Below are 14,057 nucleotides of genomic sequence, written 5' to 3'. Positions count from 1 at the left end.
CAGCGCCCATGCCTCACGGGCCCAGCCGCTCCGCGGCCTGTGGGATCTTCCCGGACCGGGGCACGAACCCGCGTCCCCCGCATCGGCAGGCGGACTCTCAACCACTGCACCACCAGGGAAGCCCCCCCCATAGCCTTTTATCTCTGGTTTTCATTTGCCACTTTGGTGTTTATGCCGTGTCATAGGTTCCGAATTCTTCTGGATCCTGGAGGAAAGGGGTGACGTTTGACGGACAACTTTCTAAGAGTCAGGCATTTGACTAGCTGCTCTGTGTACAGTATCTCATCTCATCTGGACAAGGTTGGGTTTTTTAAAAAAAAAATCCCCATTTTATAGATGAGATAATTGAGGTTCAGAGAGATTAAATTGCCTATGGCTAGCACATGTCCATCTGTGTTTCCTCTGCAGATCCTGGCATGGGGCAGGGGTGCATGCATATGGGAGATTCTTGGGAAATCATGGGGTGACACTTGGAATCTGCCATATCTAAGGGCAGTTCAGGTGGAAGGTGGGTCAGCAGAGAGTGAGGTGTAGTGGGAGATGCTTGTATAGACAGGAGGGAAGAAAAGGGCCCAAGGTCAGAGGGCCTCATGACCACCACAAGGTGAATGTTGGCCTGGCTGGTGTTGTCCACTGTCCTTGTGACGACTCTGTGATCTGGAGTCCCTGAAGGATCTCAGCCACTCACCTCCTGCTACTAGATTCCCCCCGGCCACCATGGGAAATCAATGGGCACCACCCCTGGGTGTTCATCACTGCTTTCTCAGCAAAGCTCCCATATATGCTTCAGAGAATTTTCCTTCTTATGCCCAGCCAGGATTAAAAGAAAGTTATAGAAATTGTTTTTGAGCTCCTAGCAGCAATTTTGGAGCCTGGAGTAGGGCCTTGGGAGAGGGAAAATCCGAGGTGGGATACGGAAATGTGGGAGTGGTGGAGGGCATTTGGGCAGCCAGAAGGCCCAGGAAGTAGCAGAGGAGAGGGGGAATATTTATTCACACCATTCTCCCAGGCTCCAGCCTCTGATCCAAGAGTATAATTCCTATCAGGTTTTCAACCCTTAACCTAAACTTTTCTGAAGCCAGTTCCTTAAGTCTCTCAGCTTTTGGAGTGAAAATGTGGAGTCCTTTCCTAGAACTGAAGAGGCCCGGAGGAATGGCAGGGAGGGCAGCCCCGACGGGACTCTCCCCAGCTCCAATCCCCAAGCCTTCCTGGCCCAGGTTCTCCACTCACCCTCTAGGTCCACGCCTCCAAGCGGGCACCACTCAATGGCAGGGTGACAGAATGGAGCGAGGACTGATGCCCCAGGATGGGGCAGACGTGAGACGTTCGGAGGAGACCCTCAGCTCTGCGCTTCCAAGCCTGGAGAAGCCGCGTTCCCGCCTGAATCCGCAAGATGGAAGTTGCTCCCTCTAGCTTTTCCACTAGCGAAGGCTAGGCTGCACGTTTTGTAAGTGACCCCTCCCTTCGCGCCCAGGTCCATTTCTAGCATTTACTCTTTTCCAGAGTCTTGTTCATTTAAAAACGCATCTTAAAATGCACTAACACCTACACCTTCGATCCAGCCCAGATCCGGTTTTGGGTAGCGCGGAAACTTTACGAGGCACTGTGTGTACCACGCCCCGGCACTTGGGGTGCGCGCGCAGAGCTGCGTGCAGGAATGTGTGCGCGGGAGCCGAGGGATGCTGGGCAGCTCTAACGCAGCTGAGGATGTGCCAGATGGCAGCGTGAAACTGGGGTGCCCGGGGTGTGTGGGTGTGCCCGCGCGTGTACACAGCCCACCGTCTCGCCCCCTCTTGTCGGAACGTGTCAGCAGTCTCACCTCTCCTTCAGCCCTATCCCAGCCAGACGCTTCCTTTTTGGTGCTTCTGAGCGTTTACTGTAAATGCCGTGACTAACGCACGCCGGTGAGCCCGGCCCGTGGACAGATGGATCAATCGCCCCCTTCCCGGAAGGGGGAGGGGACCCCACCCAGAGCCTCGGAAGCGGGGAGCTGCCTGCTGCCTCGGGAGAACTCCCCGGAGCCCAGCTCGCAGCCTAGCGCCGGCCGCCGAGCCTGGCGCGGAGCCCTGGCCCGGGTCGGTCCCGGGGCGCTCCCGCCGGGGTGGGGTGCGAGTCCCCCTCCTCGCTCCCTCCCGCGCAGTTCGGGGAGGTTCGCCGGCCTCCGATGAGGCTGTCAGGCCGCCCCGGCTCGGCAGACTTCTTCCCGCACCGGAGGAGGGAGACAAGTGGGGAAGGGCAGTCTCGAAGGGCTGCGACGCTGGGGCGTATAGGGGGCGAGCGCGCCGCGGGAGTGCGGGGAAAGTTCTCGAGCTCCGCGCGGAGAGCACACGTGTATGCGTACGCGGGGCTCGACTGGGGCAGGCAGGCTGCGCGGGGACGCTGGGGGCTGGCGCCGAAGGGGATCCTTCTTCTCCCTAGCGCCTTCGGGAAGACGCTCTGCCTCGGCTCGCTGGCCGAAGGACGCATCCGCCCGCGGATGGTGCAGCCCCCTGCCCAGACCCTAGCCACCAAGCAGGGTTTTTTTTCTAGCGCCCTTCCCCCCACGCCCCCGGGATGGCTCGGGAGCCCGGCACTCCACGCCCTCGGGCCTCCGCTGAGCCTCCCCAGGCCTCCGTGAGCCGGTGACCGGGGCGCGGGGGCGGTGGCCGTGGGGGGTTGGCGCGCGGCGGGGCGAGGAGGAGGGTGCGGAGGCTTTGGTGGGTTTGGGTTGGAGCCCGAGCCTTTGCCGGGGGAGCCGGTCAGTTTCCGGCAAGGCTGCAGGTCAATCCGGGGAAGGGCGGGCGGCAGACCAGAGGGAGACAGCGGCGGAGCTCTCCTCTCAACCCGCGTTCCCCGGCGCCACCGCCACCGCCTTGTCGCCGCCGCCGCTGCAGAGAGTCGCTGCTCCGCTGCGCGCCCGCGCCTCGCGCCGCCAGCGCCTGGGAGCCCGAGCGCCGAGCCCCGGGCGGAGGAGAGGGGCGCGGGCGCGAGAGCCCCGGCTAAGGAGCCGCGAAGGGGGAAGGGGGCGGGCGGAGGGAGGAGCAGGGAGAGGGAGAAGGGGGAGGGAGGGGAGAGCGAGAGGGAGCCGGGGAGAGCGGGAGCAAAGAGCGAGAGCCGGGGAGAGGAGAGGGAGGGAGAGGAGAGAGAAAGACGCACGCACGCAGAGACACACGGTCACTGGAATTACATTAGAAATAAGTGACACGAGCACGGGTTAGCGGGAGAAGATTTTTAAAAATCTTTCCGTCGTCTTGTGAGAAAGAAGCGACTCCGGTCTCTGGTCCTCGAAGCTCCCGCTGGTTTGTTCCTAGGCGCTTACACCCGTAGGTGGATTTCTTTCTTATTTGCGCTTTATTCTGACCCCCACCCTCGCCGCTTCCTTCCAGCCCTTCGCTCTCAGATCGCTTCTCCCCCACCTCCCCAGTCCCCTCCCGGGAAGCGCAGGGGAATCGGACCCGTGGGGACTCGCGCCTTCCCGGATGAGCTGAGGGGAGGGCAGACCTGAGGACCGGCTGTCGGCTTGGGAAGCAGACATACATCCGAATACGTGTATATTTGATTTTAGTGGGCAAGGGGGGCGTCGAGAGGCCGCCCACCGCCCTCCATTCCACTACCCCCTCCAGCCAGAGGCGAGAATCGCAGGACTCAGGATCTTCATCGCGTGGACTAGCTGGGATCTCCGCATTGGATTTGGGGCTGATTATCACTGCTTGGCTATTATTATTATTGTTGTTGTTATTTTTTAATCCAAGGGAGAAAGACAAAAAAAAACAAAAAAACAACTGTGGGATTTATTTAACATGATCTTGGCAAACGCCTTCTGCCTCTTCTTCTTTTTAGGTGAGTATCTGCGGGTGGCGAGGGCAGCGTGTCCGCCGGAGCCTCGGGGGCTGCGCGGGCAGTGCGTTCGAGCGCTGGCGAGCAGCCGCGAACGCGGGGGGCGAGCGGGGCTCTGGCGGGGGACGGACCGGCGGGGAGAGCGCGCGGCGGGGCGAGCCGGGCCCGGACGTAGAGGAACCGAGCAGGGCCGGCGGCGAGGATGCGAGCGGAGGGACGGGAGCCGCGGCTGGCTGGTTACGCGGGGGATTGGCAAGGAGACTTATAACACCCAGACCATCCTCGCGCACACGCACGCAGACACGCACTCGCTCACTCACACGCAGTGATAGCGCTCATTTCCCTCAAAATAATGGGTTCAAATTGCGGCAACTTAAGGAAAAAAAAAATCCAACTCTTGATCTGGAAGAGAGAAGGGAGGGGAGAGGCTCAAGTGTCGTGGAAAGGAAAATCATGCCGGTCCCACCTTTCCCGGCGGCTCCCTGAGTCGATGGTGGTAGAGGGCATGGATTTCTCCAGGAGCTCCCGGTTGGACATCTGTGGGGGCAGCCCTGGCAGCCATCCCCCACCTGCCAATCAACCTCTGGAAAATGCGCCCCGCTTCCCACTCTCCGAACCCCTTCCTAGCGGCTCCACTCCCTGGAACACTTTTCAAGTTTCTCCCCACCATTTGCCCTCCCTCCCGCCCAGACCCGAGCCGGGTGGGTGGGCGGGAGTGGAGTGTTTCTAGCCGCTGTTCAGTGCCTTCCCTTTGCCACCTCTGGGGCAGGGGACCCCATAGCTGGTGGGAAGAGATGGGAGGGAGGCCAAAGTTTGCTTCCTTGGGTGAAGAAGGAGAGGGATGAGGGGAGAATCCTGGACTGAACAAAGACCACTGGTCATTCTGTAAGCCCACTCCCCCAAGGGCAGAGAGCAGGGGCTGCCTGGTGCCCCTGAACCCCGGCAGTCTCTTTCGCACCCCGAATTACCAACCCCTCGTCCCCTTTTTATGCTACACAAAATCTCAGCTGCTTGGGAAACAGGGTATAGAGGGAGCATGCTGGGGGGTGGAGGTGAGGAAAAGTGGGTGTTTGCAAGGCTGTGTGCTAACCAGGAGTCCCAGGCAAGGCTGCTGCCCCAGTAGGTGCTCCAGAGAGGGAGCAGTCTAACGGGTTGTGTGTGTGTGTGTGTGTGTGTGTTGTGTGTGTGTGTGTGTGTGTGTGTGTGTGTGCTCTGAAGGAGCACACATCTGCTTCATTGTGGATGCTGCTCCTGCCACCCTGGGCTGCTGTGTAGCCAGCGGTGAGCCAGGTTGCCCAGACGGGTCACGAGGACACCCTTTCCCTCCTGGAGGAGGGGAGAGGGGAAGGCCTGGGGAGGTAGGTGCACATCCCGGAAAACACTTGCTGGGGGGTGTCTAGGAAGTGTCCTGACTAGGACGGGGGCTTCCAGTCCCATCAATGTTGGTTGGGGCCTGGGCCCTTTGCCAGTTCCCTCCTCTTCCCCCTCCCACAGGCATGAGTTCCCCAGGGGCCCAGGCCGAGCTCTAGGGTGTGGCCTTCACTGTCTGCCTCCCGAGCCAGAGGTGGCTTTTCTCGGGGAGCAGCTTTCTCGGGGTGGGAGGGGCTGAGGGAGGAGCCTGGGACGGCTCTCCTGGCCACTGTGCTCTGCGGCCTTTCCCGGCAACCCTCTCTCTCTCTGAAGGGGCTATTACGAAACCTGACCTTTTCTCCTACTGCTGGTTTAAAAACGCAGCTTTCTGGGGCCAAGAACGAGCAGGGCCAAGAAGAAAAAAAAATTGTATTTCAGGAAAAGCAGCCAGATTGCTTGCTCCTGAGCTGCACACACCCTGGGCCGGCAGGGCTTCCAGATGTGGGCGCCTTCTGAGGTCTCCGTCCCCCGGTGGAGGAGAGCAGTGCCGGCCTGTCAGTCACCTCCAGGCCCAGGCCCCCAGGCTGCAGGCAGGCTTGTCCCAGCTGAGGAGCCTGAGGAGAGACTGTCCTCCTGTGCATGTGTAGGGGGCCCGTTCAGAGATGTCCTCCCAGGTGTCTGTGACCCTAGTGTGTGGGGAGTTGAGAGCAGGAAAAGAGCAGGGTGCTGTCGGCATCCTCTTTGGTCACAGCCTTTCAGTTCCCTTCCCATGAGAATCCTCTTTCCAAAGCTGGGGTGTGGGGTTAACTGAGCGACCAGAGGACATTGAAAGGCTCTGGGTTAGGCCAGTCGAGAACAAGGGATAGGTTGGTGCTAAGGACATTTCAGCCCCAGGGCCCTTTCCTGGAAAGGAACCCATAGTTGGGAGTTTGTTGGAAATTCCACTTGGGGGAGAGGCTTTTCTGGAGCTTGAGAGGTGGTGGGCATTTTCAGTGGTGGTGGGGGAGTAGAGTGAAGAATGTTCCTAGGAGCAGGGCCCTTTGGTGTGCTCCTCCCAAGGTTCTAGTGAGGTCTGGGGCTGGAGAGGCCTTTCTGACCCAGCCTGGCTGACCTCCAGCGTTGACAAGCTCAGGGAGAAAATGAGATGGGGGTGGGGCTCAGGACTGGTCAGAGGGCCCACCTCCCACTGGCATTCTAGCTCTTGTGGGGCATTTGATGCACGAGGGTGGCTGTAGTTCTGTGTGGTCTCTCAGTCCTTCTGTGTCTTTAAAAGCTCTTCTACATGTCTTTGCTTTCCTTGAGGGATCTGAGTTTTCTCCTGATCTAGAATTTGGAAACATCACCAGGATACCTTCCAACCTTTACTCTCCTAGAATTCTTGGCCAAAGGCACCGAGTTGCCATGACTTCTTTCTCTGGTTGGTTCTGGGGTCATGAATCCGACTAGAAGAGTCAGGGAGTTTGGTCGGAAGATGCACCGGTCCTCCTACAGAGCACCTCCCTGCCTGGGAGCTGGCAGGATGAGGGAAGCCCAGGATTCTATAAGGATCATCCCTTGGGGCTCTAGACCTCACCTGTAGGGCAGGGAGGAAGTCTCCTTATTGCCTCAGTTCCCTAGGCTAAGGTCCTGACCTTTAAGCCTGGGTAGGATGCCCCTTTCTCATTTTACCTCTGACAGTGCAGCCACAGGTGACGCCAGCCGGGGAGGGGAGACGCCTGCTGGGATGCTGGGGTCAGCGGATTCAGTGGAAGGCCCAGGGCTGGGCCGGTCTTGAGGCTCCAGCAGGCTGGCTACCTGGCTGGCTAGGTGGGGCAGCAGGTACCAGTGCGGCTGGGTCAACACAGCTGCTCCTGGGTGGCCCAGATACAGCCGAGTCCTGCTCAGAGACCCAGGAATTTGCTGAAGCTGGGCAGTAAATCTGCTGCCTGGGCTCGGGCGGAGGACACTTCTCCACCCACACCTGGGCAGATGCCCCACTGTCCATGACCACATTCCGTGCTGGTTTCTTCAATGGTCTTGTCTCAGCCTGGCCACAGCCTTCAGCTCCTCCTGTCCTGAGGCAGAGGTGTGGTCAGGAGGAGAAGGGAAGTCTTTTGCTCTGGACCCTGAGGGCTTCTCCAACCCAGGCCCACCCCTTGATCTCCTAGTGGGGTAGGCCTGGCCCTCCAGGAGCCCATTTCTTGATTCCTTTCCCCTCGGCACTCAGTCGGGAGAGACAGGCTCGCGGTGCAGCACTCTGCCTCTAGGTGTCGCTGTCTCCCTGTGGTAGCTGCCCCCGGAGCAGGGCCTTCTTGGGGAAAGGAGTGAGAAGTGGCGGTTCTGGGTAAAGATAGAGGGGATTCTGTGGGATTGGGGACGGGGGGTGGGGAGGGGGGGTACTTCTTCCTAGGATCTTTTTATGTTTTGGGGCAGGATGGAGTGGAAGAAGCCCCCCCAGATCACTCCTCGGGTCTTGGAAAAGCCAGTCTTGGCTTTGGGCCATGGTATGGTTTTTTGTGGGGCAGGATCTGAGTGAGGGGCTTGGAGAGGACCGGGAGACCAGGAGGATGTCTGTGTCCAGAGGAAGCCGTTTTGGGAGCTTGCTTTTTTTTTTTTTGTGGTATGCGGGCCTTCCCCTGCTGCGGCCTCTCCCGTTGCGGAGCACAGTCAAATGTTATTTTTGTTATTTGATTTGAAGTAGGGGTCTAACTTAATTTTTTTTTTTTTTTTTTTTTTGTGGTACACGGGCGTCTCACTGTTGTGGCCTCACCCGTTGCACAGCACAGGCTCCAGACGCACAGGCTCAGCGGCCATGGCACACGGGCCCAGCCACTCCGCGGCATGTGGGATCCTCCCATACCGGGGCGCGAACCCGGTGCCCCTGCATCAGCAGGCGGACGCGCAACCACTGCGCCACCAGGGAAGCCCTGGGAGCTTGCTTTTGAAAGGACCAAGCGGCCCTTTCTTTCCCTGCCCTTCCCCTCCGAATCTCCTTACTTGACCTCTTCCCTTACGAGGACCGTGGGTTTGGACACTTGAGGCCGTGCATGAAGAGGGTGGACTGATTCCTCCTTGTTCATCGTTGGGGAGGCGAGGGTCTGTGTGCGTGCGAGGCCAGGGTCAGCTTGCAATTGACTTGTTATTTGGCTTCTGGAAAGAAGAAAGAAAAGGGGAGACAGAGGGGAGAGGGTTTCAGGGGAGGGTGGGGAGGAGAAGAAAGAAAGAGAAAAAGAAATAGGGGAGAGAAAGGGAGAGGGACAGCCCGATGGAGAGAGAGAGAGGGAGGTGTGTGTGGGTGGGAGGTGTGGGGGGATGGAGTTGCTGGGTCTGCAGCGTTTTCTTTGGCGGGGCCCGGGGTGGAACTTGTCCGCAGGGTACATTTTCTGTCTCTGGCTGCACTGTGGGACAGGAAGGTGTGGAGGGCTGAGCCCCCCGGAGGAGCGCCTCCCTCTGGGCTCAGACCATGGGGTCATGCTTGTCTCTCCCTGTCTCCTCGGGAAGTCTGGGGGCTCAGAATGGATAGGCTGGGGGGTTAGAGGGGCCTTTTCGGCCTGCGTGTGAACTCGAGTTGTCATCTCCCTTCTTTGGGCCTCAGTTTCCCCAGGGTAGAATGCAGGGGCTGACTCTGGCCTCTAAGAGGCTGTGAGAGTTAAACCATCCACTGCTGCTTTCAGGGTTTAGTCTGGTGTCTGGGATGGACCTCTGGCTGGACCCGAGGTTGCTGGGAGGAGGTCTGGGTGCTCTGAAAGTGAGATGCCCCCTCGGCCCACCCCAGGAGGCCCTGCAGCCGCCAGCTCTCTGCTGAGGCTGTGGCATCCTTCTCTGGCTTCCTGGCATCTCAGACTGTCTGTGGTCTTGCTGGGGCCTCTGGCCTTTCTGTGCTCCTGGCCCCAGGGCCACGGAGTGGAACCAGAAGAGAGTCTGGTAGGACCAGGGCAGAGGGCAGCTTTTCTCCTTTGGGTTTGAGGAGAGATGGTGGACTCTTGGGACCCTTTAGCAGCCCTTCCCCCGACCTGCTGTCTGTTGGGGAAGGCAGCCGTGAGGCAGCCTTGCTGCGCCGGGTAGAATGGGTGTGACTTTCCCAGAAGGGCCCGAGCCCCCAGGCCTGCCTCTGGGGTCGGAGACTGCGACCCTCATTCGTGCTTGTCTTCCATCCCCACCACCCAGACGAGACCCTCCGCTCTTTGGCCAGCCCTTCCTCCCCGCAGGGCCCCGAGCTCCACGGCTGGCGCCCCCCAGTGGACTGTGTCCGGGCCAATGAGCTGTGCGCGGCCGAATCCAACTGCAGCTCCCGCTACCGCACGCTGCGCCAGTGCCTGGCCGGCCGGGACCGCAACACCATGCTGGTCAACAAGGAGTGCCAGGCGGCCCTGGAGGTGCTGCAGGAGAGCCCGCTGTACGACTGCCGCTGCAAGCGGGGCATGAAGAAGGAGCTGCAGTGCTTGCAGATCTACTGGAGCATCCACCTGGGGCTGACCGAGGGTAAGTCCGCCCGCCTCGATGGGAGGCACGCTGGGGATGGGGTGGCGGGAGGGCCTCCTGGGGCCCAGGTTCAGCGGGGGGGCCTGGTAACGGGGCAGAGTGGCCACAGCTCTCTCTCTCCCTCCACCTTCCAGGGAACCTAGAACCCAGAGGAGGCAGCTGCCCAACCTAGGAGGGCAGCTGTTGTTGGGAGAGACAGACGAAGGAGGAGGTGGGGAGGAGAGACGGTGGGGTGGTGGGAGGGGAAGTGAACCGGGGCTGGTTGGACGGCCGTGTGCAGTGGTGACGAGAGAAGGTGAGGCAAGGGTGCCCAGGTGGATGGACAAGTGAGGACAGAGGAGTGAGAAGGGGTAGGCGGCGTGCAGGCGGAGCTGTGAGGTCTGCACGAGAGCAAACCAGCCCTTGCTGCTCCCCGCTGCCCCCCTCCCGCCTTCCTGCTCCCAGGAGGCCTGCCCTTCAGGTGGCTTCCTGACCCCGGGCCTGGCCTAGGCACCTTCAACAGAGCTCTGAGCGGCGTGTGGGCAGCAGGTCCCACGGCCCTGGGCAAGCTTGCCTCCAAGGCCCAAGGCAGAACCTGGAAGCCTTTCCCCGGACAGCCACCTTCCCCATTTCCTCCCCCTCCAGACTGGGGTGTGGAGGACTTGCTGGCCACCTGGGTCAGGCATTCACTTATTAATTCAGCAACTGTTTGTTGAGAGTTTACCGGCTGCTAGGCATTGTGGCAACAGTTGAGAACAGCTGAGGCAGCCTCTGCTTTCGTGGAGCTCACGGTCAGGGGCAGGGATGCAGAGAAGTTATTTGGTGACAGTTATGTGTCATTTGGTGATGTGAGTGGAAAGCACTGGGTGCTGCGGCATCACCAAGCAGGGGCATCAAACCCCTTCTTACAAAATCTAAAGCGCCTTCCTGGAAGAGGCAGCTTCCAAGCTGAGATTCAAGAATGAGCTGCAGTTACCTGGTGAAGGTGTATGGGGAGAGTATGGGAGGTGGAGGGAGAGCTTGGCCAAAGGCCTGCGGGTAACTCAGGTTAGTGGAACTGGCTTACAGACCTGCAGGTAACTCAGTGTGGTAGAGGTGGGTGGAAGTGGGGATGGGGGAGGAGAGATGGGAGGGGTATGGATCTGGTGGGCAGCACCCCTGGAAGGTTTCACCCGATGGATATGTGCTTCAGGATAAAGTTCATGTGGTTCCAGTGAAGAGAGTAGATTGGAGAGACGGTTCGGAGGCCACTGCTGTGATACAGGCCAGGAATGATGGCGGCTGAATGAGGACAGTGGCAGGAAAGGAGGATCTAAGAGCCGTCCAGGAGGTAGAATCAACAGGTCTTGGTGAAGGGTCAGAGGAGTCAGGGGGGCCCCCAGTTTTCGGTGTTGGGCAGCTGGGTGGGTGATGTGGCTGATCCAGTGAAGGTATTGAGTGGGGGGAGGGCTGGGAGATGTGAATTTGTTCTGGGGCGTGTGCCCCTCATCGGCCCCGCCCTACACACAGCTGGGCACGCAGGGCTGGGGGTCACGTGAGGGAGAGCGGCTGGACGTAGGGGTTTAGAAGTCGCCAGCAGACTGCAGGTGGTAACTGGGGCCGAGGGAGTGGGTGCGGTCACACTGGGAGGAGGTCAGGGACAGAGCCCCCAGGACCACTGCCATTTAAAGATGGGCTGCAAGGATGACTAAGGAGGCTCTGGGGGTGAGGTAAGACGGACAGCAGGACACCTCGGGAGGGGCTCACTCTCAGAGGAAGGAGGGTCACCAGCCTCTAAGACTTTAGGCCCAGCAGAAGAGGGGTGGAGAGGGTCCCTGATGCCCTTGGGGTGAGCGCCTTAGGTGGCTGCTGGAAGCAGGCTGCTGAGGGGATGCCTGGGGGCGGGGGAGAGGGGAATGATTACTGTGGCCAGCTTCTTGAATTTTGGTATGAACATGGGAGAAGAGCAAAGGATGACTTTTTTTTTTTAAAGATGCGAGAGAGTCGAGCAGTTTAAATTCTAAGGTAGGATAGTAGTGATGGAGAGGCTGAGGTGCAGAAGAGAGAGGGGTGCTCTGTGGATCTGTGCCCTTGGGGGAGGGGAGGCGTCAGCCTAGGATCTGAGGGGCAGCATCGCCTCCAGCTGCTGGAGGGGGAGGAGGAAACCGGGCCCAGGGGTGGGGCCTGGATATCGAGAGGTTCCTGAGCAGTGGCCCGGAGGGTTCAAATGTGCCCTGAAAATAGGAATAAGCGGGCATGGAATTATTGATAGTATTACCACCATTAGTAACAAAGTAATTCCTCATGAATCGGGTGGTCACTTCTTCCATTGCTAGCAATGCTGGAGTCCTAGAACTAGAAGTTAGCAAAGAGAGGGAGCCGGCCACAGAGACGGGCACTCTGTTCTCTGTGAGACAAGGAGCTGTGTCCCCGCCCGCCACACAGGCTGACTCCGTGCCCAGAACATTAAAGGCCCCGATTCAGCCAGCTGGGTTGTTTAGGTTTTTGCTTTCTTTCCGACAGCCTTCAGTTTCAACCCGAGGGAGATTGGGCAGAAGGTGGGTGGGCTTGCTGTGGGTGCAGAATGCACAGGAAAGGGATGGAAGAGCTGCCGGCTAGAGAGTTGGGTGGGCCGCCTGAGAACCTTCCCGTCGGACTGGCTCCGTGGGCATCACCGCATCAGAGCTCCGGGGAACTTGCTCGGAGCCGGGACGATGAGGCAGTTTGATGACAGCAATAAGCGTAATGTACATTTTATGCCGCCTCCTGCTGTGTCTTCAAGGCCCTTTCAACCCAGGAGGGCCTGACTGTAACCTCTCCCCGTTCCAAGGCTTGAGATGGTTTGTTGGTTCATTTACTCAACAAATATCTGTTAAGCACCTACTGTGTGCTTCAGGGGGTGAAAGCACTGGGGAAGCCGTGGTCCCTGTGCTGGCGTGTACAGGCTGGGGGACCCTTCCCCTGGTCCCACTCTAGAAAGGCAGACCCCTGCTTTTCTCCTTCCTCAGAACCCTGCCCCCCAACCCCTTGCAGATTGCACAGTCGCCTCCCCCTGGGTCTTGGGGCCAGAGGTGGTTTCCGTCCAGGGCTGACCAGAGGAACCCAGAGGCCTTTTAACAGCAGGTGGTGTTCCTCTGAGGGACAGGATGTTCCTGAGAGGGGGCTGTTCCTGGTGTGGGGTGAGTGGTCTCCTGGGGAGGCTACAGGCACACCCTCCCTATTCCTTAAGACTCTTAATAACCTGGCTTGGGCCGGGGTGGGGGGATCACGGAGAGGAGAGACCAATGCGGGTTTGCACTTAGATCCTGGCTTCTCCTGCTGCGATTCCCCGGAGACTCGGCTCCACTTCTGCCTCTACCTGAGGCTGAGCTCGCCGTGCAGACTGAGGCCCTCAGCGTGTGGGCAGAGCTGGCGGTGGCAGGATTGTGGCCTCTGCCGAGCTCCTAGACAGTCCCAACCGCAAAGGGCCTCGAGATCATTCTGGCGGGGAAGCTGAGATGCAGGGAGGCGGGTCGGGGGCTTCCTAGGGCACACAGCAAGCAGCTGGTGGGACCAGGCCCCCGACTCCGTATCCGGACCCCTTTCCACTGGGGGAGAGCTGTGGCCTTGGGCCCATCTTCCTCTCTGCCATCACCACCCCCGTAACCACCAGTATTTACGCGGTGGGGCTGTCACTGTTGGCTGCACAGGGGACCAGGCTTCTTGCCTTCTCCAAAGGTGATGCTGAAGTTCAGGGTCATCCTGGTCCTGCAGACGTGAAGTGCCAAGGCCTCTCCTACTTGTCGTCTCCCAGGTGGTGGCCCTGGAATCTGACATCCTGGATTTGGCTTCAGTCTGGCTGCCAGGCAGCTCTCGGATTTCCTGCTGGTGGGTGAATTCCGCTGCAGGAGCAGGAGATGGAAGTTAAATAGGACGGGCCCCTCCCACCCGGTCATGGAAGAGGCTCTTTTCCCCCAGAGATGCATCCCCTGTCCCCTCCTAGTCAATCGTACTAGCCTATCCATACCCAGGCACGGTGCTATGCCAGATGCTATAGGGACAGACAGACCCTGCTCTGGAGCAGTCCAGCCCACAGAAGATTATTCTGCCTCTACCTGAGGCTGAGCTCGCCGTGCAGACTGAGGCCCTCAGCGTGTGGGCAGAGCTGGCGGTGGCAGGATTGTGGCCTCTGCCGAGCTCCTAGACAGTCCCAACCGCAAAGGGCCTCGAGATCATTCTGGCGGGGAAGCTGAGATGCAGGGAGGCGGGTCGGGGGCTTCCTAGGGCACACAGCAAGCAGCTGGTGGGACCAGGCCCCCGACTCCGTATCCGGACCCCTTTCCACTGGGGGAGAGCTGTGGCCTTGGGCCCATCTTCCTCTCTGCCATCACCACCCCCGTAACCACCAGTATTTACGCGGTGGGGCTGTCACTGTTGGCTGCACAGGGGACCAGGCTTCTTGCCTTCTCCAAAGGTGATGCTGAAGTTCAGGG

At 59.6% G+C, this 14,057-nt stretch overlaps 1 protein-coding gene across 3 annotated transcripts in view; it reads left to right on the top strand.

The window, feature by feature from the left end:
- Positions 1–3,150: 3,150 nt before the first annotated feature.
- Positions 3,151–14,057, top strand: part of GFRA2 (GDNF family receptor alpha 2) — a 300,510-nt gene continuing 289,603 nt past the window's right edge. For all 3 annotated transcript variants that reach the window (XM_028494317.1, XM_028494316.1, XM_024130863.2), the window contains exons 1-2: positions 3,151–3,819; positions 9,313–9,627. In XM_028494317.1, the coding sequence (XP_028350118.1) occupies positions 3,780–3,819; positions 9,313–9,627 (355 nt within the window). In that variant the 5' untranslated portion in view covers positions 3,151–3,779. The remainder of the gene's footprint in view (positions 3,820–9,312; positions 9,628–14,057) is intronic.

The sequence above is a fragment of the Physeter macrocephalus genome, chromosome 9 (assembly GCF_002837175.3).
Source record: "Physeter macrocephalus isolate SW-GA chromosome 9, ASM283717v5, whole genome shotgun sequence".
NCBI lineage: Eukaryota > Metazoa > Chordata > Mammalia > Artiodactyla > Physeteridae > Physeter > Physeter macrocephalus.
Note: the sequence above shows the minus strand (reverse complement) of the source record. Positions and strands in the feature narration are given on the sequence as shown.